The sequence below is a fragment of the Berghia stephanieae genome, chromosome 2 (genome assembly GCF_034508935.2).
Source record: "Berghia stephanieae isolate SIO BIC M18660-M18661 chromosome 2, UCSD_Bste_1.3, whole genome shotgun sequence".
In the NCBI taxonomy this organism is placed as follows: domain Eukaryota; kingdom Metazoa; phylum Mollusca; class Gastropoda; order Nudibranchia; family Aeolidiidae; genus Berghia; species Berghia stephanieae.
In genome coordinates, this window is record NC_088361.1 from 92116025 (window position 1) to 92138648 (window position 22624).

At 36.7% G+C, this 22624-nt stretch overlaps 1 protein-coding gene across 4 annotated transcripts in view; it reads right to left on the minus strand.

Annotated features, from left to right (window-relative positions):
• The window catches only part of LOC144965849 (ras GTPase-activating-like protein IQGAP1), an 88611-nt gene extending 66193 nt beyond the window's left edge, over window positions 1-22418 (minus strand). For 3 of the 4 annotated variants that reach the window (XR_013644114.1, XR_013644113.1, XM_078901633.1), the window contains exons 1-2: window positions 21728-22418; window positions 20899-20995 (exon numbers count right to left, since the gene is read on the minus strand). Coding sequence is in view for 2 of the 4 variants with exons in the window: in XM_078901633.1 (XP_078757759.1) it covers window positions 20899-20995; window positions 21728-21764 (134 nt within the window). In the remaining 2 variants the exon portion in view is untranslated. The remainder of the gene's footprint in view (window positions 1-20898; window positions 20996-21727) is intronic. The other variant, XM_078901632.1, reaches the window with a different exon arrangement.
• Window positions 22419-22624: the final 206 nt, after the last annotated feature.

A 22624-nucleotide genomic window follows, 5' to 3' on the forward strand; every position in this document is an offset into this window, starting at 1 on the left:
TCACACTATAGAAACCGGGATAAACTCCAGAATAATGGACCACGTGGATATGAAGGACTACAACTTAACTTGTTAGTTTAAATCACTTAAAACATTTCAATGTTTGTGAGATTATTTGTGAAAAAGATATTTATTCAAAGAATAGAAATGCGGAAATTCTTTAAATTGTATCCCCCCCCCCCCCCCCCAACACACAAACGTCTCGATAGACTAATAAAATATACGAAGCATGATGGAAAAATTCTATACTGTTGGATAAACTTATCAAAACGATCACGATTAGCATTACAGATAACGGTTACGGTGAATAGAGCGTTTTGCTTCATCAAATGAATGCAGTAAACTTGCAAACATCGGTATGATTACCTAATTCTTTAACCAACGTTTGAAACACAAGTTAAATAGGAAGGAAATTTCAAAAGAATCACATCTATTATCCCTCCATCGATTTTATATTAGATTTTAATCAGCATTATCATATTTAATGGCTCGATGAGACATTGAAAATATGAACCTAAAACAATTGTGGTCTCGAATATAAAAAAAAGAGAGAAAAATATTGGACACAGCAACGATGAAACAAAGTTTTCACCTGACGCAACCAACTACAACAACAAAATCATAATACCTTTCAGCGACGTGAACATCTTTGTTTCATTAGGGAAGGGAGCAGCAACACATACATCAAACACCAACAACAAAAAGTCATCTTTAAAATCCACCGAGCACATCCATCAACACGACACGTCAACGACTACAATATAGGACACAATGTCTCTGTCACATCTCCAATGAAAGAGGAGACTAGATTGTGCTAATAGGAGACGAAATTATGCTCGTCGTCCTTCTCGTGAGAACAAAGGGAAGGGGAATTAATTATATTTGGTGAACGTAAATCCGTGAGATCCCCTCGTCTCTGATGTCCAAACCCGTTGACGTAGGATGTACAAAAGAAACCATGTCTCCAGCCCAAAAATAATCATCAATCCTGCATGTTTTTCCTACCTCTTAAGACAGGACAAAAATTGATCTGAAAGAAAGACAAGGCAATGCCTTGTCAATGCCCCTTGAATAAGATGCTCAAAGAAAACGTCGGGAGACAGAAAGGATCTTGGTTTGCTCTATGAGCATTTACGGACAAGGGACATGATTCTAGAACATTGAATTTTAATATGATTGTCATTAAATAGGATAAAAATGTGTTTTGTGCTTGTGTGTGCGTACGTGCGTGCGTGTGGTTTGTTTTGATGTTTTTAAGGGTTTTACGGCGCTTGCAACACATTTAGGTTATATCAGCGCCAGTAAAAAAGAAGAAAATGGGATAGTAAAAAGTTCTAGAATTACAATTAAAGCACCCAAGAAAAAGTAAGACAAAGGGGAACTGGGAACAAATAGGGATCAGATGTAGATTCCAAGAGCATAGCACCAATGTACTTAGTTTGAAATCACCTATAAGTCTCATCTGGACACAAGCACAAAATCCAACAAAGACGAAATGCTTACATTATACATTCAAAATAATACATAACAGAGGGATGATTTACAAGGGAAAAAATATCATCTCCCAAAACAATAACTATGCATTTGACTGTCTCCCTCCCAGCTAGCACTCCGGCCAGGGCCAGGACAAAACCAAGTAATCTCATTCCAAGACAAAGACAGAAAGCATGTTGGAAAACAGATATAAGGGGATAGAAGACACAGTATGTACCCCCTGCCCACTATGGGAGATCAGGAATCCCACCCAGTGCGTGCGTGTGTAAAATGCCGGCAAGGCTCTCAAATCAAAGCATTTCTTGGGTCAGTAGCATCCCACAGTTTGAGCATGAAGCCTTAACCTCTAGTAAAACATAAGTGAAGAACTCTTGGAAGAAATAATGCAAGAAGACCTAGTGTACAAGGTCTTAAGTCTACAGTGTGAGTAATAGAAATGTACTGTGCTTAAAAAAAAAAAATAATTTAGGTATGAAATAAGGAAGTCTAAAATAAGTCTCTCAATAGGATCCATATGACGTGTACATATATGCAGGTCTGACATCCGAACCTACTTTGCCGTTGTTTTTGGAAACATAGTATATGCAATGTTAACCAAATAGCACATACTGTGTTCTTCAATAACACGGCAGTACTATGGGCATAGTTTAACATTGTTGTTACGGACAATATTTTGAGTCATTTTTTGATATTTCCATTACAACAATGAACCCATAAGGAATTTGGTTATCAGACCTGCAAATAAGTGCACGTCGGATCGATACCTATCGACATGAAAAACGAACGTTTAAAATGCATATGAAGTTACATTTCTTTTAAGGGACCATCTCTGTTAATAATAGAATAAATCAAATGATCCACAACTTTTGTCCCGATTGGATCAAAACAAGTTGTAAATACTCAGATGATATATCGATATTTTGAAATGTTTTAAAACATATTATTATCAGTTTCTATAAACTGTGGTGTGGAAAAAAAGTGGGCGATGGAGGCTGAATGTGGGTTGATGTGTCTTTTCGCTTAAGAATTTTACTGTTTTCTTTCTCTCTTTTTGTACAGAATCGTCGTCGTCGTCGCGTCCTCCTCCTCACCACCCACCCCATCATTTAAACTTTTTCTAGTTTTTCTTTGAGATAAATAAGTTCACCACAATGATTTATGCATAAAAAAACCCAACTTCTTCTCACTATTTTTAACCCAGTAAAAGAAGAGATCAGTTCTCATCATATTTTATCATACAAACTGTCAGCAGTTAAGGTTGCACCCAAATAAGTGTATTTCTTTCCCTTCTTTGTTATTGTTTTGCCAGTCAACTCGAGGAAAACTTTACTAAATTGCTTTATCACTTATATTATTATACCAGTAGACACAAACTGGCGGCCATTACGATATGCGAATGGCCGATGGCGCCGATTTTCGATTCCCACTACAAACATTGTTACAGTTCATTAAATATAAACTCCCCAGGTTGACGCAACATTTCCTTCAATCAGCTTTTGTTTAGATTTCATAGTCTGAATCGTTCATGGAAGTGACTGCGCCATATATTATAGATTTCATACCGTTAACAGAGGTTAACGATGCGTGTAAGTGTCAAGTAAAACGTTAACAATGACACCTCCATTTCTTGAAAAGCTAAAAATTTGTGATTTATCGAATATTTGGATTTGTATGTTTGTAAATACATAGATGCGAGTAATAGCAGCATCAGCGGGAGTAGTAGTAGTAGTAGTAGTAGTAGTAGTAGTAGTAGTAGTAGTAGTAGTAGTAGTAGTAGTAGTAGTAGTAGTAGTAGTAGTAGTAGAGTAGTAGAAGTTCTTGTAGTAGCAATGCTGGAAGTGGAGATGGTATTAATTAATAGTAGCAGCAGTTGGAACCTTTGTCTGTAGTAGAAGTTGGCACAGTATATACATTCGTAGTAACAGCAGCTCTTTTTGTCGTCGAAGCAGCTCATCTATTTTGCATTATATTTTACACTCGTATAACATGTGTGGCTGGCTGAGAAAACCCGGAAAGATGCGCAAATTTCGTAAATTGAGTTATGTATGCAGTGGTGTAGACCACATCTTTCTGATCGTTTACCACTTTAAATTTTCTTTCTATTTCTATTAGAACTCAAGTTATGAATTCGTTTAAAAAATAACATGTGTTGCTATGGGAAACACTTTATCTTCGATTTTGGTTCATATCTCGAATCGAAGCTTGCCGCATCTTCCCGGGTTTTCTCAGCCAGCCTCACATATTATGTAAAATAAATGCTGAATCGATAACTCCCAGGAACATTTTTTTGACAGAGCTTCATGACATAAACATACCGTAATAGAATATTGTCATCAGTCACATCACTACACCTGTTGCATAGAGAGGCTGGGCGATTTTCATCGGAACTTATCGATCTCGCCAGGACGTGATCCCGTCATTAATATTGCCTGCTACCACTATTCAACTAGATCGCTTTATCCCTTCGATCGACGGCGATAGTAGTAGAGTACAAGTCATCCATCCCTCCATCCATTCATCTCATCCATCCATCCATCTATACATTACTACATTCATCTATTGGGCCGAGTGAGGTGACTTCGACATCGACCCAGATAACACCTAATCCTCTTTCCAGGCCCCCAAACACCTTCACCTTGCGTCGTCTTGTCAAGTCAACATGGCTAACGTTATTTTGTACAAACAGGTTGTTGGTGGTGGTAGTTCATGTTTGTGAGATTAGATGTGTCTGGAGGGAGAGAGCCGTGCATTATTGGACGATCCTAGGCTATCTTTGAAAGGCTCAGAATTATTTTATTTTTTTAAAATAGATAATAAACACTGTGAGATTAGATGTGTCTGGATGGAGTGACGTGCATTATAATATATTGGACGATCCTAGGCTATCTTTGAAAGGCTCAGAATTATTTTTTTAAAAATAGATAATAAACACTATCGACGACACACGTAATAAAGTGACTTAGGGATGATATATGCTCTTGGCCCTGAGTTAAATATCTTTATTTAAAACTTGCGGTAAGTCAAAAGACAATAAAGACTTATTGCAATAGTAATCGTCTTAGATTTGGAGGAAAAATCCCGTTCTGAAGAGCTATATGTGGCCTTGTAGTATAAACACTTCGGATCGGAAGATCCTGAGTTCGAGTCTCGCTCGACGTTAGTTGAGTCCTTGGAAATGCCAATTCTTTCACCGTACTCAGGTATAAAATGAGTACCTCGCCGTTAACAGCGTTCTCTGCCCGATAAAAAAAATGTAATATCGCCAAACAGACGTCATGTCACGTCCTACATGTTAAGTGTTGCTGTTGGCCTGGGACTCCCATGTGAAGCGCTTTAAGCACGTTTAGTAGATATTGCGCTATATAAAAGCTCACGTTAAAAAAAAAGTTATATACCAATGCTATAAAATCGTTTTAGATTTGAAGGAAAATATCAGTTGAAAAAAAAAATGCATACTATTGCTATAATAATAATCGTTCTAAATTTAAGGAAACTATACGTTCTAAAGGACTGTAAGTGGATATAATCGGCCCCGTGTGTGTAAATGAAAACTAAAATAATTGCTGAAAGAATTAATAACAGCCGTGAAAAATGATAACTGTTTGAGCAATGAACGTGTTTTTTCTTTGTTTGTTTTTTAAAATTATTTTTAGGGGGGGGGGGGGGAGCAATTAAAATATATTTTCGTTTATTTTAATTGAAATAAAGTTTAAAATTTAAGTTAACCCAAATGTTTCCGTTTCTTACGATGATTTGACATTGAAACGATTAGAAGTCCCAGATATCTGACCGCAATCAAAAAAATATCGTGGGAAGCCCTTTATAAAAAAATCTCCTGTTTTTTTTTTTCTCCCGTCCAATTGAGTGAATGCATTATCAACCAAATTCAGTCCCTTGATTGGTGGACAAAGAAAAATTACAAAGACCTTTCCACACGGATCTGGTTCTCGGTGTTGTGGCTTGTTGTTTTAATGGATTGTTTGATTTTGTGAGGCATAGTGTCTATAGATAGTTCGAAGATGACGTCACTCAGGTCTTTGTTATTGTTTTTTGCCATCCGCGTTTATGAGTAATGCTCACTGAACTGTATTAACCTGATTATAAACGTTCTTGGATACACACAGTTTTGTGTGTTGATCCGTTATACTTCCGGATGGCAATGTTATGAGCTTCTTAGCCAAGCACATACTATCTATAGATAGAATGCGCTTGGCCAAGGAGTTCACAACATTGCCATCCGGAAGTATAACGGACCAACACACAAACTCTGTGTAACCATGAACTTTTATAGTCTGGTTAATACAGTTTAGTGAGAACAACTCACAAACGCGGATGGCAAAAACAATAACAAAGGCCTGAGTGACGTCATCTGCATACTATCTATACGTATGCTGTCCTCTGAATAGTGTTCACTGTATTGGACACAACTATGGGACAGAATCCGTGATAAACGCATTCACCTAATAGACACATAGATAACCAGGCCTCTCGGACAATCTAATCGTCATAGTGTAAACAATGGCAGTGATTGGTGAACATAGTAAACTACACAAGTTTTACTATCGATTCTGTGTGTCAAAAGCAAAATACCCACTGCTCTACCGCTTGATCAATAGATAGAATGCGCTTGGCCAAGGAGTTCACAACATTGCCATCCGGAAGTATAACGGACCAACACACAAACTCTGTGTAACCATGAACTTTTATAGTCTGGTTAATACAGTTTAGTGAGAACAACTCACAAACGCGGATGGCAAAAACAATAACAAAGGCCTGAGTGACGTCATCTGCATACTATCTATACGTATGCTGTCCTCTGAATAGTGTTCACTGTATTGGACACAACTATGGGACAGAATCCGTGATAAACGCATTCACCTAATAGACACATAGATAACCAGGCCTCTCGGACAATCTAATCGTCATAGTGTAAACAATGGCAGTGATTGGTGAACATAGTAAACTACACAAGTTTTACTATCGATTCTGTGTGTCAAAAGCAAAATACCCACTGCTCTACCGCTTGATCAATAGATAGAATGCGCTTGGCCAAGGAGTTCACAACATTGCCATCCGGAAGTATAACGGACCAACACACAAACTCTGTGTAACCATGAACTTTTATAGTCTGGTTAATACAGTTTAGTGAGAACAACTCACAAACGCGGATGGCAAAAACAATAACAAAGGCCTGAGTGACGTCATCTGCATACTATCTATACGTATGCTGTCCTCTGAATAGTGTTCACTGTATTGGACACAACTATGGGACAGAATCCGTGATAAACGCATTCACCTAATAGACACATAGATAACCAGGCCTCTCGGACAATCTAATCGTCATAGTGTAAACAATGGCAGTGATTGGTGAACATAGTAAACTACACAAGTTTTACTATCGATTCTGTGTGTCAAAAGCAAAATACCCACTGCTCTACCGCTTGATCAATAGATAGAATGCGCTTGGCCAAGGAGTTCACAACATTGCCATCCGGAAGTATAACGGACCAACACACAAACTCTGTGTAACCATGAACTTTTATAGTCTGGTTGATACAGTTTAGTGAAAACAATTCACAAACGCGGATGGCAATAACAATAACAAAGGCATGAGTGACGTCATCTGCATACTATCTATAGAACCAACACAGAAAAATATGTGGAAACTTAAACGTTCACAATCTGAATGAGAAAATGGTGTGATAACTAATCACCCATCTGGCGGTATAAAAACAATAACATTGATCGGAACAAGGTCGATTTCATTCACGTTATCGTTTATAAACAATCAGTCGTGCTTGTCCGAGCACACTTGAAGGTGTGTCAAAATTCCATGTTTTGATTGGTCAAAAATCTACTGGTTAATTGGAAACGGGTTTAAATTTATTTTTTAAAATTCCTCACTAGCGTAAAATGTGACCAACCGCCTCAAAACGGATATTATTTCGGCTAGGTAGAACTTAATGATTGATATTCAATCTTAAACTTAATCTATAAAGTTTGAATTGAAATAAATGTCCTCTTCAAGAAGATTGAGTTTGTTTTGTTTTGTTTTTTTAATTTTAAAGTTATATTTTAACGCCATCTATTCATTCTGAAATCCCGCCATTATACCGTTTTGAGACGATAGGTCACGAATAACGACATAGCCTCTGACTGAGAGCATTATTTAACATGCACATAAAAAAAGCATGCATCCTATTAGGCAAACCAGTCGCTTAATGTTTGTTTTTTTCGTCAAGACAATAATAGATGTCAACTTGCTTTATTAATGCATTTGTATTTTTGGGGACCGAAAAAAAAATGGACTATGGAAGTTGACAAAAACCATAATCATTTTTTATACAAATTTCAATTAAATAAAGGTGTGAGTGTGTGTGTGTGTGTGTGCGTGTGTGTGTGCGCGCGCGCTATAGAGAGATAGATAGATAGAGAGTGATATATATATATATATATATATATATATATATATATATATATATATATGTGAGAGAGAGAGAGAGAGAGAGAGAGAGAGAGAGAGAGAGAGAGAGAGAGAGAGAGAGAGAGAGAGTGCTCAAGTGAAAGTGGTTTATACAATGGAGAGAAAGATAAAGTGAGTAAATGTGACTCATATGTAAGGGAACAACACAAAAGAAACGACGTTTCGGTCTGTTAATGATCAGTACTCACGAAATTTATCAATCAGACTATAAACGATAAAGGTTACACACCATTTTTGTGTGTGTTGGTCTCTTTAATTTGGCTGGCGGATGTTGTGAGTGTTTTACCTAAACACATAGCATAAATACTACTTAGCTACATACTTCCCACGACATATTATTATACATTTGTACTAATTTCGGCATTATGGTCGAGATATTATACTGATAACTGATAACCTTCCCCAAGCTTTTGGGAGGCTCCAAATTATGGGCTCGTCGGGCATAGGTCCTTACATGATAACAGATGTCCGTATAAACAGAACGAAGGGTTCGCATAAGCTTAAGGAATCTCATGTTTACACACAGAATTAAGCTTATTGGACCCTAATGGCGAAAGTATAAGATACCATTCATTGAGGCGACTATGATTGTTATTACAAATAGCATGAAATATAGCAATACAGAACAGCCGTAACCTGGAGAAAAAAAACCCCAACAAAAACACAGATTTTTCAATTAAAATTACCCTCATCTTACTTAACATCTCAAACATATGACTTCGCGAAGTTCCGGGTTTGTGAGATTTTTGTTGTGATTACTTTTATTTATTATTTTTAAATTATTTTTTTAAAATCAAGGCGACGGTCATTTTAATGTCGAGTTTTCTGGCCACAATTTTTTAAAAACGTGTTGTTTCTTTCTGAGTACGGCAGAGTTCTAGGCATTCCTTTCAGACCACGGTGGAGATTCCAATCTCTTTTCAACATCTGTTAGATTTGCTATTAAGTAAAAACTTGAGCCTTTATAGAGAGCAATAATATATCCATTGAATGTGCCAAAAACGCTTTCCAATGGGTCCCAAACAACACAACATTGGGCGAAATAAATCGCTATTTCATATTTTCGTCCACAGGCACAACGCTGAAACCTACCAGGTACTCATTAAACACCTAAGTATGGTGAGACAATGAGAATTAAGAGCCTTTTCCAAGGATTCAACGTTGCACCGCCAACGGCAGGGCTTGAACCAGGGGACCTACAAGTCCAACGATGATTCACACTGCAAAATCACAAAGGCGGCACTTCTTTTTCAAAGGCAATCTGCGATAACAATGATACATACACACAAGGTCATTCCTCCTTAGTCACCTTTAGGATTTAAACCCATCCAAAATCATGTTAATGTTACTTAAACCACTATGGGACAGACTCGCTTCTATCGAAAGACCCAATGCATTGTTAAATTCAAGGATCATTCACCGTAAATACACCATTATGCCTAACCTATCAATTTGATATAAAAATTACGTAAACAAGCGTTCAAGCCTGGATGCGTCTGATTATCTGTGATCTTACTCTTAAGCTTATATAAATCATAACAGAAGTTAAACAATCATTGCATGAATGCTCTCAAAGTTAACGTCCTTTATTTAAAAGACACGGAAAGATTTTTTTTTTTTTTTTGGGGGGGGGGGGGGGGGGGGGGGAGGGGATTGATGACAATGAACTTGACAATTTAGATATTCTTGAATGTAATTTAGTCCCCGACAAAAATAAGTCATTTCAACATCAATTTAAATATAAAAAGATGATATCAATTTAAGGAATTTCCCGAGCGCAAAAAGATTAGCGAGAAGGGAGACTGGAGGAAACCGAGAGAGATATTAAATAGGAAGAGATGGGGCTGAAAATGTAAAATATAATTTAGATTTAGAGAGAGAGAAAGAAAGAGAGAGAGAGAGAGAGAGAGAGAGAGAGAGAGAGAGAGAGAGAGAGAGAGAGAGACGGGGTGGAACTGGATATTTAAACCAAGGGAGACGATGGGACAGATAAACGGATAGATAGATAGATAGATAGATAGATAGATAGATAGATAGATAGATAGATAGATAGATAGATAGATAGATAGATAGATAGATAGATAGATAGATAAATAGATAGATAGATAGATAGATAGATAGATAGACAGACAGATAGACAGATAGATAGATAGATAGATAGATAGATAGATAGATAGATAGATAGATAGATAGATAGATAGATAGATAGATAGATAGATAGATAGATATCGACTTGGGCAATGAAATTATAAGTCAAATATAATGTATTGTTATCGATCGAATAACTATTATTGTCCATAAAATATACGCTGAAACGCTCGATCTGAATCATTCGCAACGTATCGAATCACGTTATCTAACTTCCATTTATAATGAACCCAATCAAGCCTTTAGGTCATTTATAAAACCATACATCATCGTGTTATTTGTGCATATATTACATATGATTGATGAATTAAAACCCAAGTGCAGCTGTTGCAAATGCAACTAGTGAAATTAAGACGTGATACCTTGACATTAACTATAAAATCGGATTAAAACTTACTGTAAATATCGATATAACTTTTACAGGTGGTTAATTCTGCACTAAATGCTCATATAACTTATTGATATAATTTAGTCAGCAATATATTAATCGATATAAAAGTTTAAAAAGTAGTCCTTCAGAGCAATGAGGCCCATGGAGCTGGAGTTTATTTCCGCTTTCTATAGCGTGAAACGGACAACGGCAATTACTTGCTATCCTTTTGATAAGACGCTAGTCTATCACAAAGTAATTTCCATCAGATCGAACAGACCCAGCTATTTAATCACTACAGAGTGGACAATGAGGGGCATAGCAGAAAGAAAAATACAAGAAAAAAAAACAAGAACCCAAAATTGTTATTGTATTTTTCTTTCTGCTTTGGTTGGCACCGTTTCCTACATAAATTGTTTCTCATTTTTATCTGCCTGCTACCTAATTTGTAAGTTTGGAGTTAAAATGACTTGTGATGACGCATACGTTTCTTGTACGTGAGAGAAGCGCACTTTGTACAATCAGGTATTTTTTTTAAATGATACTTTCTTGTCAAACTAGAAAAATGATTTTTTTTTTAAAATGTCAGAATGTAGACAACATTCTGGCACAGAAATCACCAACACGTTTGGGTTTTGTTTATAGAAGGAAAGAACTTGACAACACTCAGCTCTTTGTTATTGTTTTTAGATTTACATTTTTTTGTAATTGTTTTTAGATTGACATTTTAATGATTAGTTCTCACTAAATTCTATCAATCTATATAGTTATATAGAAAGAATGCGCTTGGCAAAGAAGCTCATAACATTGCCATCCGGAAGTATAACGGACCAACACACAAAACTGTGTCTATCCATGAACGTTTATAGTCAGGTTAATACAGTTCAGTGAGCATTACTCATAAACGCGGATGGCAAAAACCAATAACAAAGTCCCGAGTGACGTCATCTTCGAACTATCTATAGACGTTTTCGGGTACACATTATTGTGTAGTACGCTATGCCGGGCTGGCAGATGTCTTTTACCTAAACGCATAGCATCAATAGTGTATTATGTGCTTGCCGACATAAGATGATTGCTGGATAACATCAATCTCCCCCCCCCCCCTCTTGAGCTTTAACCATAAGAGGTCAACTTTTCCCAATTTCTGAACCAAATTGTCAGTTCAAAAGTGTCGTGATGAACAAACTTCAAAGCGACGACTTAGAAACGTTGGGCATTACCCAATACAATCAAAAATCATCTGTGGTTCATCGAGTGTAAGTAGCCTTGTGACAAAGGGTCAGTCTCAAAATAGACGAATCATTTGTAAGACGAACACCGCCGTTTAACAACGCGACAGATGGGTGGTTTGCACCCATGACATTATGTAGTCACCATTTTACCTACTTGCTCCGTCAACGTTTGGTGGCCTCGACAATCTACTCCACTGCTGGTTTACATTTCAATTATTAGATATAGGAAACATGTACGTATCCCCAATCTGTGCATTAAGGGGACTAATAAAATTACACATCCTAAGAACAGAGGCCATGTATTCAATATATTAAAACGATATAGATTTCGGGATGTACTCGGTACTAGAAATCGATTCTATAGCCACAAATATGAAACTTTTGGCTATTTATAATCGTTACAATGAAGAATAAATGCAATTTCTGACATTGAAAAAAAAAAACAAAAAAACAAAAAAACAAAAAAAAAAAACAACAACAAATAAACAAACAAGAAACAGACCCCCAAAAACTCTACCAAAGATCGTATATAATTTCAAATTCAGTTAATCGGAATCCGATTCATCCCGACGTAAAACCGTTTTGACACGATAGGTCACATTTTAAACACAAGATTGTTCACACAGATTGTCGAAGTTTTCAAGTCAGACGAGTGAAAGCATCCTTCATTCATCATTCACGGTTTGATGTTTACTTGGGATTTTTTTAACGCATTTCTCTCTCTCTCTCTCTCTCTCTCTCTCTCTCTCTCTCTCTCTCTCTCTCTCTCTCTCTCTCTCTCTCTCTCTCTCTCTCTCCTTCCCTCTCTCTCTCTCTCTCTCTCTCTCTCTCCTTCCCTCTCTCTCTCTCTCTCTCTCACGCACACATACATACACACACACACACTCTCTCTCTCTCTCTCTCTCTCTCTCTCTCTCTCTCTCTCTTCTCTCGATTATTACATAAGAGAAGGATCACAGCCAAGCCTTCGTAAACTCATAGCCTGCGTCAAAATATAAGGTCAGACCACCAAAAGAAAGCAAATCATGAGTTGTATTCAACAGTTAAACCAATGGGATCAGTTGTTTCCTTGAGCACTAATGACAACTCGCTTGGTGCTGCTGCACGAACATAAAAATATCGTCAAAATACAAGTCCTTGTGGCAGGCTTTAAGTTGACGAAGGTTACAGTCAGAGCATGGCCTAAAAATTAGTTTTCATTGTCCATTCCGAGCCCTTTGTTACTGTTGTTGTGTTGCTTTTATTTGTTGTCAGAGTTGATTTTAATACCGTGTAGAGAGCTTATAATTCTTGCTCACTGTCTGCGATAAGGTCAATATCATTAGCGAAACGTTAGTTACGTAGTTGCCTGCCTCTAAAAGTGACATGCGACTGATGGATCGAGGCTTGTTTTCTGTTATTGTTGCTTTTTATTTTGTTGGGTTTTTTTTTTTTTTTTTTTTTTGGTTTTTTTTTTTTTTTTTTTTTTTTTGGTATTATCCTTTCAAGTTACATGTCAATAAAGTTGGGAATAGTATCAAAGTGACAAATTAGGGAGCAGATAATAGAAGATAAAGATCTGAAAAAAATGAGGTCTCAGGTCTTAGAGTTTTGACAAAATGAGAGTCATTTTGGAGTCATTTTGAGCGATCAACATTTGAAGGACGAGTTTTCTAACCAAATATTTATATACGTGTTTTTTTTGGGTTGTTTTTTTTTTTTTTTTTCAGTGTCAGGCAGTGTGGCCATTTACCATATAGACAACTTTACGGGCGATTCTATATCATTATAATATCACAATCGTTCTTTTCTATTAGTTCAACCTAAATAATTACGATCTTCTTGGTCCAAGCTCATTTCTTTTCGGGGCATTCGGGGCATTCGGTATGCGATTCGGAACGCGTCGCGGAGTAGTCTGGTTGTTTGAACTGATACTCCTCAACATTATAATATAGAAAAGAGTTCGTCATTTTTTTTTTATTTATCTATCTTATATGACAAATAAGATCTATTCTATTTAAACGTTTGTTGAAATACTTTCACAAGAAAAAGCAAACAAGGCGACAACGACACAGTCGAACAAAAGGTCATATAAGCGTTCTCGCCCTCAGAGCCATTAGGCTCATGGAGCCGGAATTAAATCCCGGTTTCAGTTGCGTAAATCGGATAATAGCAATTGCTTGCTACCCTTTTGATAGGACGCTAGTCTACCGCAAAGTACTTTCGGACAAATCAAACAGACCCAGCTACGCAATCACTGCGGGATGGACCGGGGGTTCTGATAAAAATCTCGACTGCACCCTGGATCGACCACGGTCCCTTTGCTTGTGAAGCGAGTGCCCCACCAACTGAGCTATCTTGTCCCCCTCACGAATAACAACGGTAGGTTAAATTATGTACATAGAAATAGAAAAGACCGTGTACATGACAATCAAACAGCAATTTGAATAAGTACAAGGGCTATCTTGTCTTATTGGCAAAGTAAACATGGCTTTGCTTCAAACAGGGAGTAATATGCCCCAACGACGAAAAGGATCAAATTTGGAATGCAAATTGACCGTTTTATTTCACATGCTAGCCACTGCTTCCGTACCTCTGGAGAGACAGCCCAATTTAAGTTACTCCCATGGCATTATTTGGAGGGGGTGGGGGGGGGGAGGATATCTCCTAAATTGCATCTTAGCCATTGACTAAAATAAAATTAAACAAGCAAAAAACAAAATAAAACCAAAAAATAAAACCAAAAAATAAAAAAAAATAAAACAATAAATAAATACAAACAAAAAAAAAAGGATTTAAAAAACCCAAAAAGAAAATAACAAAGAACAAAAATAAATAAATAAATAGAAATATGAAAACTTGAGCACCCATAGATGGAACGAAATTGGCGTCACTCAGCTCTTTGTTATTATTTTTAAGACACCCTTTATAATGATTGGTTATCTCTATATTACACCAATCAGTCACTAAACGTTCAAGATAACATATGTGTGTGTGGTTGCGTAATATCCTGCAAGCAGATATTGTGAGCATTTTACCTTAAGCTCAAAGCGCTTTACAATGAGTCCCTAGACAACAGAAACAACAGAAACACATAATAACTATTATGACGAGATAACGCCTATAAAGCGATATTGCAGTTTTGTTTTAGACAGAGACAACGCTATTACTCGCCAGGTACTCATTTTACACATGAGTACAGCGAGAGAATGTGAGTAAACAGCCTTTTCCAAAGACTCGACTTTGTGTCGTTGAGAGCGGGACCCGAAACCGGACCTAAGGGTCCGAAGACGAAAGTCATACCACAAGAACAAATCCGCACAGAACAAAAGAAAAAGAAAGAAGAGCAGAACTGACATAACACTGTATCATCAGTCCCCACAAGTTCGACGTATCTGACTGAACTTGATGTTCAAGGTTTTAATAAAATTAAGGGGATGGATTTTGGCTATATATAAATTTTATCTATTTATCTATTATTTATTATGAAGGTTATTTTTTCTTTAAAGAAAGGCGGCATGAGTTTCATTTTCAGAGCCATAAGCCTGATTTGTTGTTGTTGCCTTTTTAAAAAAAATAGCTGGACTTTCATTACTTTTAAAACAAAATTAATTAAACACTAGGTATAGGTTTCGAAAAAGGGGAGAGGTGGAACAGTGGTATGGTCTTGCTTTATATTCAGACGGTCTCGAGTTTCATTTCTTGCCCTAGTTCAATTTGCGGTGCTGCACTGCGGCTGGCGCCTGGGTTATTCGTGGAATTGACCTTCTTTGGAGATAAATAAAGAAAATTTGTAATACTATTTTCTCTTATAGAATGCAACTCTTCATGTTTTCGGCATCGCTACGTTTCGATTAATAAGCTGGTGACTCAAAGGCTCCTCTTTAAGTAGACAATGACCTAAACAGGACAGATGACTTGTAAACAAGGAACTAGAAAACAAAAACATTTCCGCCTGCCAAAACACTGGACATGTTAAAAACATTTATTCTACAGGAACAAACAAACACACACACAAACATACACACACACACACCACACATACACAAACACACATACCTTAATTACGTGCGTGTTTTAAAACGTTTACCTAATCAAAAGTCCTGACCGCCCACTCTTTTCGTGCATTCTAAAGAGGCAAAGATCAACCACAAGTGACCATCCAGCCAGTCACTCAAGCATGAATGATTAATTAAGCCACGGCCAATAGTCCGTATCGAGAGTTATTTTGGCTTAATTACACAATAGTCAGGATACAAACTCACCATTCCAATGCTCTCCTGTGTACACGTGTTATTTATGTTTTTTGTGACGTTTTTAAAGGCTTTACGGCGCTTACGATATATGTACACAGACATATATGCCCATATGCAGGTCCGAACGCAAATATGAGCCTAGTTTAACATAGTTCTAATGGACAATATTTTGCCATGCGTCATTTAGTGAAATTTCTGTTACCAACAATGAGCGAATAATGAATTGGGTTGTCAGACCCGCAAATAAGTACACGTCGATGTACACGTATTTAGGTCATGCATTTCATCGCCGGTAAAAAGGAAGAAAATGGGATAGTCTAAAAAATTTCAAGATAAAAGCACACGGAAAGGGTAGCTAGTACATATGGTATGTTTCAAATAGGAAACATGTAGATTTCGAGAGCACATTATCAATTTGAGATTACTTAAAAGACACAATCACAGAATCCCTCCACTCAAATGCTTTACAAATCATTATGTAGACTCAAAATTTTTTTTGAAAATAATATATATAGAGACATATATATATAGTTACATTTCTGAGATGAATTACAAGGAATAAAATATCACATCGCCAAATTATAACTTTACATAAGGGCTGCGGCGCTGCACTGCGGCTGACGCCTGGGTTATTCCAATCTTCCCTTAAAATAGATCCTAGAGACACATTTCCCCTATGAGACGAATAAAGGGAATTTTATTTTATTATTTATTTATTTACACACGTGAATGTTTTCCTTCCAGCTAAGGACTCCGGCCTCTCGGGTGATTACATCTTATTAAATTCTCCCTTACAGACGTTGAAGGTTACGCATACCATCAATAGATCAAATGCTATATTTACCGACTTGACATTGCATACGCATGGAGCACCTAAGTTTCTCCTCTCAATGTATATTACTATCATTTTAGTCCCGGGTGCAACCTTAAACGTTCATAGTCTGATTGAGAACTAATCGCCCAACTGGCGGTCTAAAGACAATGACAAAGATCTGAGTGAACAACTTCATTCATTCTATTAATCGAATACTGGCCGCAACCCTGATTAAAATTAGTTCGAAATCGCTTCTTTTCTTTTTCTTTTTGGCTTACGGAGTGATCCGACTTCCAACACACGCGTTAACTGAATATTATTATCATCATAACAATGACGGGATTTAAATTGGGTGGGGGGGGGGGGGGGGGGGGGGGGGGGGAGAAAGAGGAGGAGGAGAGAAGAATCGGGGTCGGCACACGGCATCAGTAGTATGTGGAAGGAGACACCACAACATAATTCGCTTCAGTGAGGTCAAAAGGTAAACAGAGGCAAATATTATGTCGCAGCAGCAGCTGTCAGTCCCAAAAGAGAGCACAGCACAACACATCGTGAGAGCAAATTGTTTGCCTTGAAATAATAATCACCAAAACACAGCATGTCCTATAAATCTGTTTATAGAAAATGACAAATCAGCCATCACAATCGTAGACACACACAATGATATACGCAGATAAAGGCCAAAAAAAAAAAAAAAGTCCTTGCAATTTTTAATTACTGGGTTGCTTTCTAATGTCAATATCTTAGTAGACAACTTAGGAGATAATATATGGCAAATAATTTAAATTTAAAAAAGTCTATTGCACGTGAACCAGACGAGAGATGAAAATCCTGCACAGTGACGTAAAAGCGCGGGCAATAAAAACAAAAGTTCAAAAGGACAAACCATTTTACAAGAGTTGAAGCAGAAGAGGATCAAAATCTCAAGTGATTAAGCCGAATACTACAGACCCCGCCCCCAACACAAAACGAACGAGAAGATGCTATTCTAAATCTTTCTTTTTTTTTCTCTCTAAATTATTAAAGTTCTAATAATTTTAGGAATAATATAAGCAAAAAATGGTTATAATATGATCAAATTCGACTTAATATGATGAAAAACAACCAGTTTAGTAATCGATTAAATCCCGGGAGGCGGGAACGGGGGTGTGTGAATCCGGGAATTTCCCGGGCAATCCGCGAAAGTTGGCAGGTCTGTTTAAATATCCAAAAAGTTTAGCATAGACTATATTCGGGTAAGACACGAGTTCGAGTCCAGCTTGGGGCATTGTCTTTTTGTAAACTTTCTTTCTTTTCGTTTCAGCAAATCTATTAATTGCTCTAAATGGATCATCGGTAATTCCTCTATGTTAACATACGAGAACTCTGAGTTTGAATCAAGTTTTAAGCACGCTGATTTGCTCGAGGGTAAGTTTCATAGTCCTTCCCGAAAAAGACTTAATTAATGGCGTAAAACCGACGTGAACTTATTTGCAGGCCTGATAACCCAATTCCAAGGTCCATAAAAGTGGGTTCGGATGCCAGACCTGCACATATGTAAACGTCGCGTAAAACCAAAAACTTAAAAAAAATAACAGATAAAAAAAGGAAAGAAAAGAAAAACTAATTAAATTTTAAAAAATCAAATTACCGAGATCAATACAAGAAACTAAAAGGCTGAGTGTCTTGATAGTTAAACGAACTCTGTCGACAAGGAGAAATAATCTTAGAGTTTTTGACCTTGTAGTAATCACGAAACTGCACCATATTAATGTGATGTTATAAATAGTTTGGAGCCAAATTTGAAACTTAAAATGCAATACGTATGTGTAGTAACACAATTCTACCCCCTTTTTACCCATAGCTCCTGTGAGACAGCAAACGTGGTTGGGAGTTAACGTTAAAAAGCCTTTTTGGCTTATACTTATAAATTATCGTGTCCCCTTTATAATATCGTATTGTGTATGGAATCCGTTTGTGAAATGATGCTTAAATAACAATAGTATAGGAGGTAAATAACCCACTTAAGCAGGCAATAACAGAAAGAGAAGAAAGAGAAAGAGAAGACGACAGGCTGAGAAAACGTGTAAACTCGGGTCATTAAATTTATTATCATCTTGACTTCCCATTCGCATTCTAGCGACAAAAACACTACGACGTGTACAGCAGTATGAATCACAATAGCATAGTGATATTTAATTATAAAGTGATGAATGCAACGCAGGAAGTCCACCATTTTCCACCACTTTCCATTTCTTCATACATATAATTTAATTATAAGAGAGAGAGAGAGACAGAGAGAGAGAGAGAGATGTGCCTGATCTCTCAATGTCAATTAGAAAAAAAAAATAAGAGAGAAAGAGAACAGGAAAGAAAAAAAAAAAAGAACGACACGTTTGCGTTTCACAACATCCGTGTTGTGTGCTTTCTTGCTTATGATGCAACAACACACTTTTTTCATGCACCAAATTCCATGAGATCAAAATATAAATTCATAATGCTTCATAATAACCGCTTGAAACGGATGACAACCGCGAGAGAACGTCTACATTGATTATGAACTGTTGGAAGTGGGCATGTTTAAACAGTGAAATAATATGGACCAAACGGCGTCCACGAACAATCATTACGATTATAGTTATAGGCATGCGGTACGATGCTTTTTTTTTTTTTTTTTCTAAAGACGTAGGTATTCAACAAGCAGATGGATTTATTCATTGGAAAATGGCAAATTAAATACACTGTTGTTTTTGTTGTTGTTTTGTTTTTGTTTTTTGTTGGGTTTTTTTTATTTTGTGTGTGTGTGGATAAAAACACTAACGGCAACATCAACTAATGAGGTGGTAACTTGACAATGGGGATTGCCGTTGATGATTATGGTGGTAATGATGGCAATGAAGTGAGTGCAGTCTTCCTTGACAATACTCTGCGTTTTTGTACTTGACAGCATCTTTTTGTAAAAATCTCTCGGACTCTCAGAAACGTACTTGGCAATCTCCATTAAATCATACATCGATAATATGGATTACTGTACAATTGTCCTCGTATGCATTCTCAGGCACAAAGTCAACAGTATCCCCCTCTTTTATGAGTTTGCATGTTGAATTAGCAATAAACTAACAATTTTTACAGAACAATTTAAAATTTAGAGCGCGCTCTGGATCATCACGGGTAATATTAATTGATACGGCATGTGAGGTCATCTAACCCCGGTGAGTACGATAAATGGGCGAATGGAAAACCACCTAGCTTGTCAATATCATTATTATTATTAACTTTCTAGATATATATTTATGATGTCAGCATTAAGGAGCGAGAACAGGCTTATTGCATCTTAATTATTAATTACACCTCTATCGTTCTATACCTTATTGACGATATGGGGGGGGGGGGGGGGGGGGGGGGCGGGCGTTGTGAAATGAGTGGGACGAGATTGATAACGTGGACACGTCGTAAAGTGTTTCGTATTATTCTGGTGAGCATGTGGAATTTACCCGCGAGAATAAAAGCGTTGTCCACAGTGCCTGCTAATAGAAAAGAAGTCGGCGGTTGTCCATATCTAATGTACAGGAGGAAGTGTAACCCTTACACACAGAGGTGTAAGTAACACAGGTGAAAGAACTCTTGCCACAAACAATCAATGGCTTCCTCAATTGCCCTCGGTTTGTTGTTAAATGCCCAAACTATTAATAGTGTTATGTAGATTGGTATTATATCTAATTCTATATACCGAGTCCGTTCACGCACCAGTGACTACGACAATATGAACAAAGTAAATGACCTTCTCTGTGACGCCTTTTATTGATCACGAATCCCAATGAACTATTAGGCATTGTGTGTTGAAATCAACAGCCCAGAGCCTTAAGGCAAAAAACGGATGATCCCTAAATAGGCTATGAGTTAATCATTCAAATGCTTGCAAAAAGATCTCTATAATTTAGAAAGCAACGGTGATGTCAAAATAACATATGATAGCTAATTAATGGTTATTGTCGACAAAAATCAAAATCAAAGAGATGATATTAATAAGCAGGATTGATTTGAAAGATAGGAAAATATTTAAATATGACTAATGGTAGATGGACACAGAACGATGATAGCTGTAAGAGCAGTAAAAGTTTCTTATGATCAGTTCTTACATTTTGGCTTCTTCAAGATGGCAGAGATATTCGTATGCAATATTCTGTTTCCTTCGTTCATCCATTTCATCGGCCGTGAGCCGTGCATCATCAAGGGCTGTGATTCAAAAGGTTATTTTGTTATCGTATTATTATCATCATCACCATGATTACTACTAAATTTACTATTATTAATATCTAACTGTTTAACATTACAAATACAAGTCATATGTTTGACAGGTTTCTCTTTAGTTTTTTTTTTTTTTAATGGGAGAAATTCTAAACGTGTCAACCACTTACATAACAAACAGTAAATATAAGTAGTTTCTCACATTGAATTAAAATCTTATCTATACAAAGAAAGAAATATATAGACCTCTATTGGTAAACACTGGTTAAAGTAAAGGTTGCGTCTACACGGTTATTATGCGGTAAAGAATTCGAAAAATACATGTTCGCCATATGACTTAACTCTTTTAAAAATGTATCCCATTACAATGGAAACACTGGATTAAAAAAATAATAATTCAAACTGTAGTACGATAAAAAAAAACGTAAGCATGTCGTTAAAAAAAAACCATTCCATAATATAATAATACTTTTTTTGTCGCCTTTATGGGGTTTTTATTTTCTTCGCAAATGCGAGACAACGCCCTCTTCTTGTCCATTTTATTGAGACAATATAAACTAAAAATCTAAATGTAAGTGTAGGTATATAATCAGATTCAGATACGAAATATAAAATGTAGTCGACCGTGTTATGGAAATATAGTGGTTATTATTTTAACGTTAAAAAAATAAAATTTAAACAGTAAAAGAAAATAGATAAGCACAAAGTTTACTGACTTACTTCTATAGTTCGGCTTGAGTTCGTTCTGTGAATCCATGATGATGAGGAGTTAATCCGATAAGGAAAATTAAATATAAAAACAAATTCTTACAAAATTAAAAAACAAAAATCTATGATTAAACTTGATTTGATCCTTTAAATCTGAACATAGTTGAGGAGAGAGTGTAATATTCCAACTGACAGGCCATCGTCATGAAATGCTCATGAAGCGAGAAATCGTCACAAGAATCAAAATAATTAACAAACAGCTGATATATTTGCTTTCTTTTTTTTTTTTTAATTAAAAGAATATAGACGTCTAGGAATTATTATCCTCGCTTATTAATCACATCAGTTCAGAGTAGTTAGTACACCAAATAAGATGAATAATATTATTACTCCGGGAACAGAAAATCCTACAAAATCATAAGACGACTCTAAATCACATCATTAGCTCGTTTCCAGTCGATAATTAGAGGTTAATAGAAGGTCCGAATCAAAGGAACACAGGCTCAGTCACTTTCTCTATCAGCAGATCACAAAGTTTCTTTCCGCCACTGCGCTTGAAAGTTGAATGAAGTTGCCAAGCCTGATGCATCGTGGGACGTCCCGAAATTTTGTAAACACAGACCCGTCGGCTACCTTCGACTACTTTCGGAAACCGATAAAGAATGCTAAATGTATAAACGTGACTGTATAAGTTCAGTGATTCAGAAAATTATATTCTCGTAAGGATACTTTATTAAATTTTGTAGCTTACGTGCATCTAGGCATTGGTTCAACAGCGAGGGCCCTGCTACCTCGGCTTTTCTAACGATAAAGGGAGGCCTTCCGTAAGTTCCTCGAGGTAGCATCTCTTTCAATTAGCATTTTCATCGTAGATCTTTTGTCAGGCGTATATTTATTCAATTTGTCATT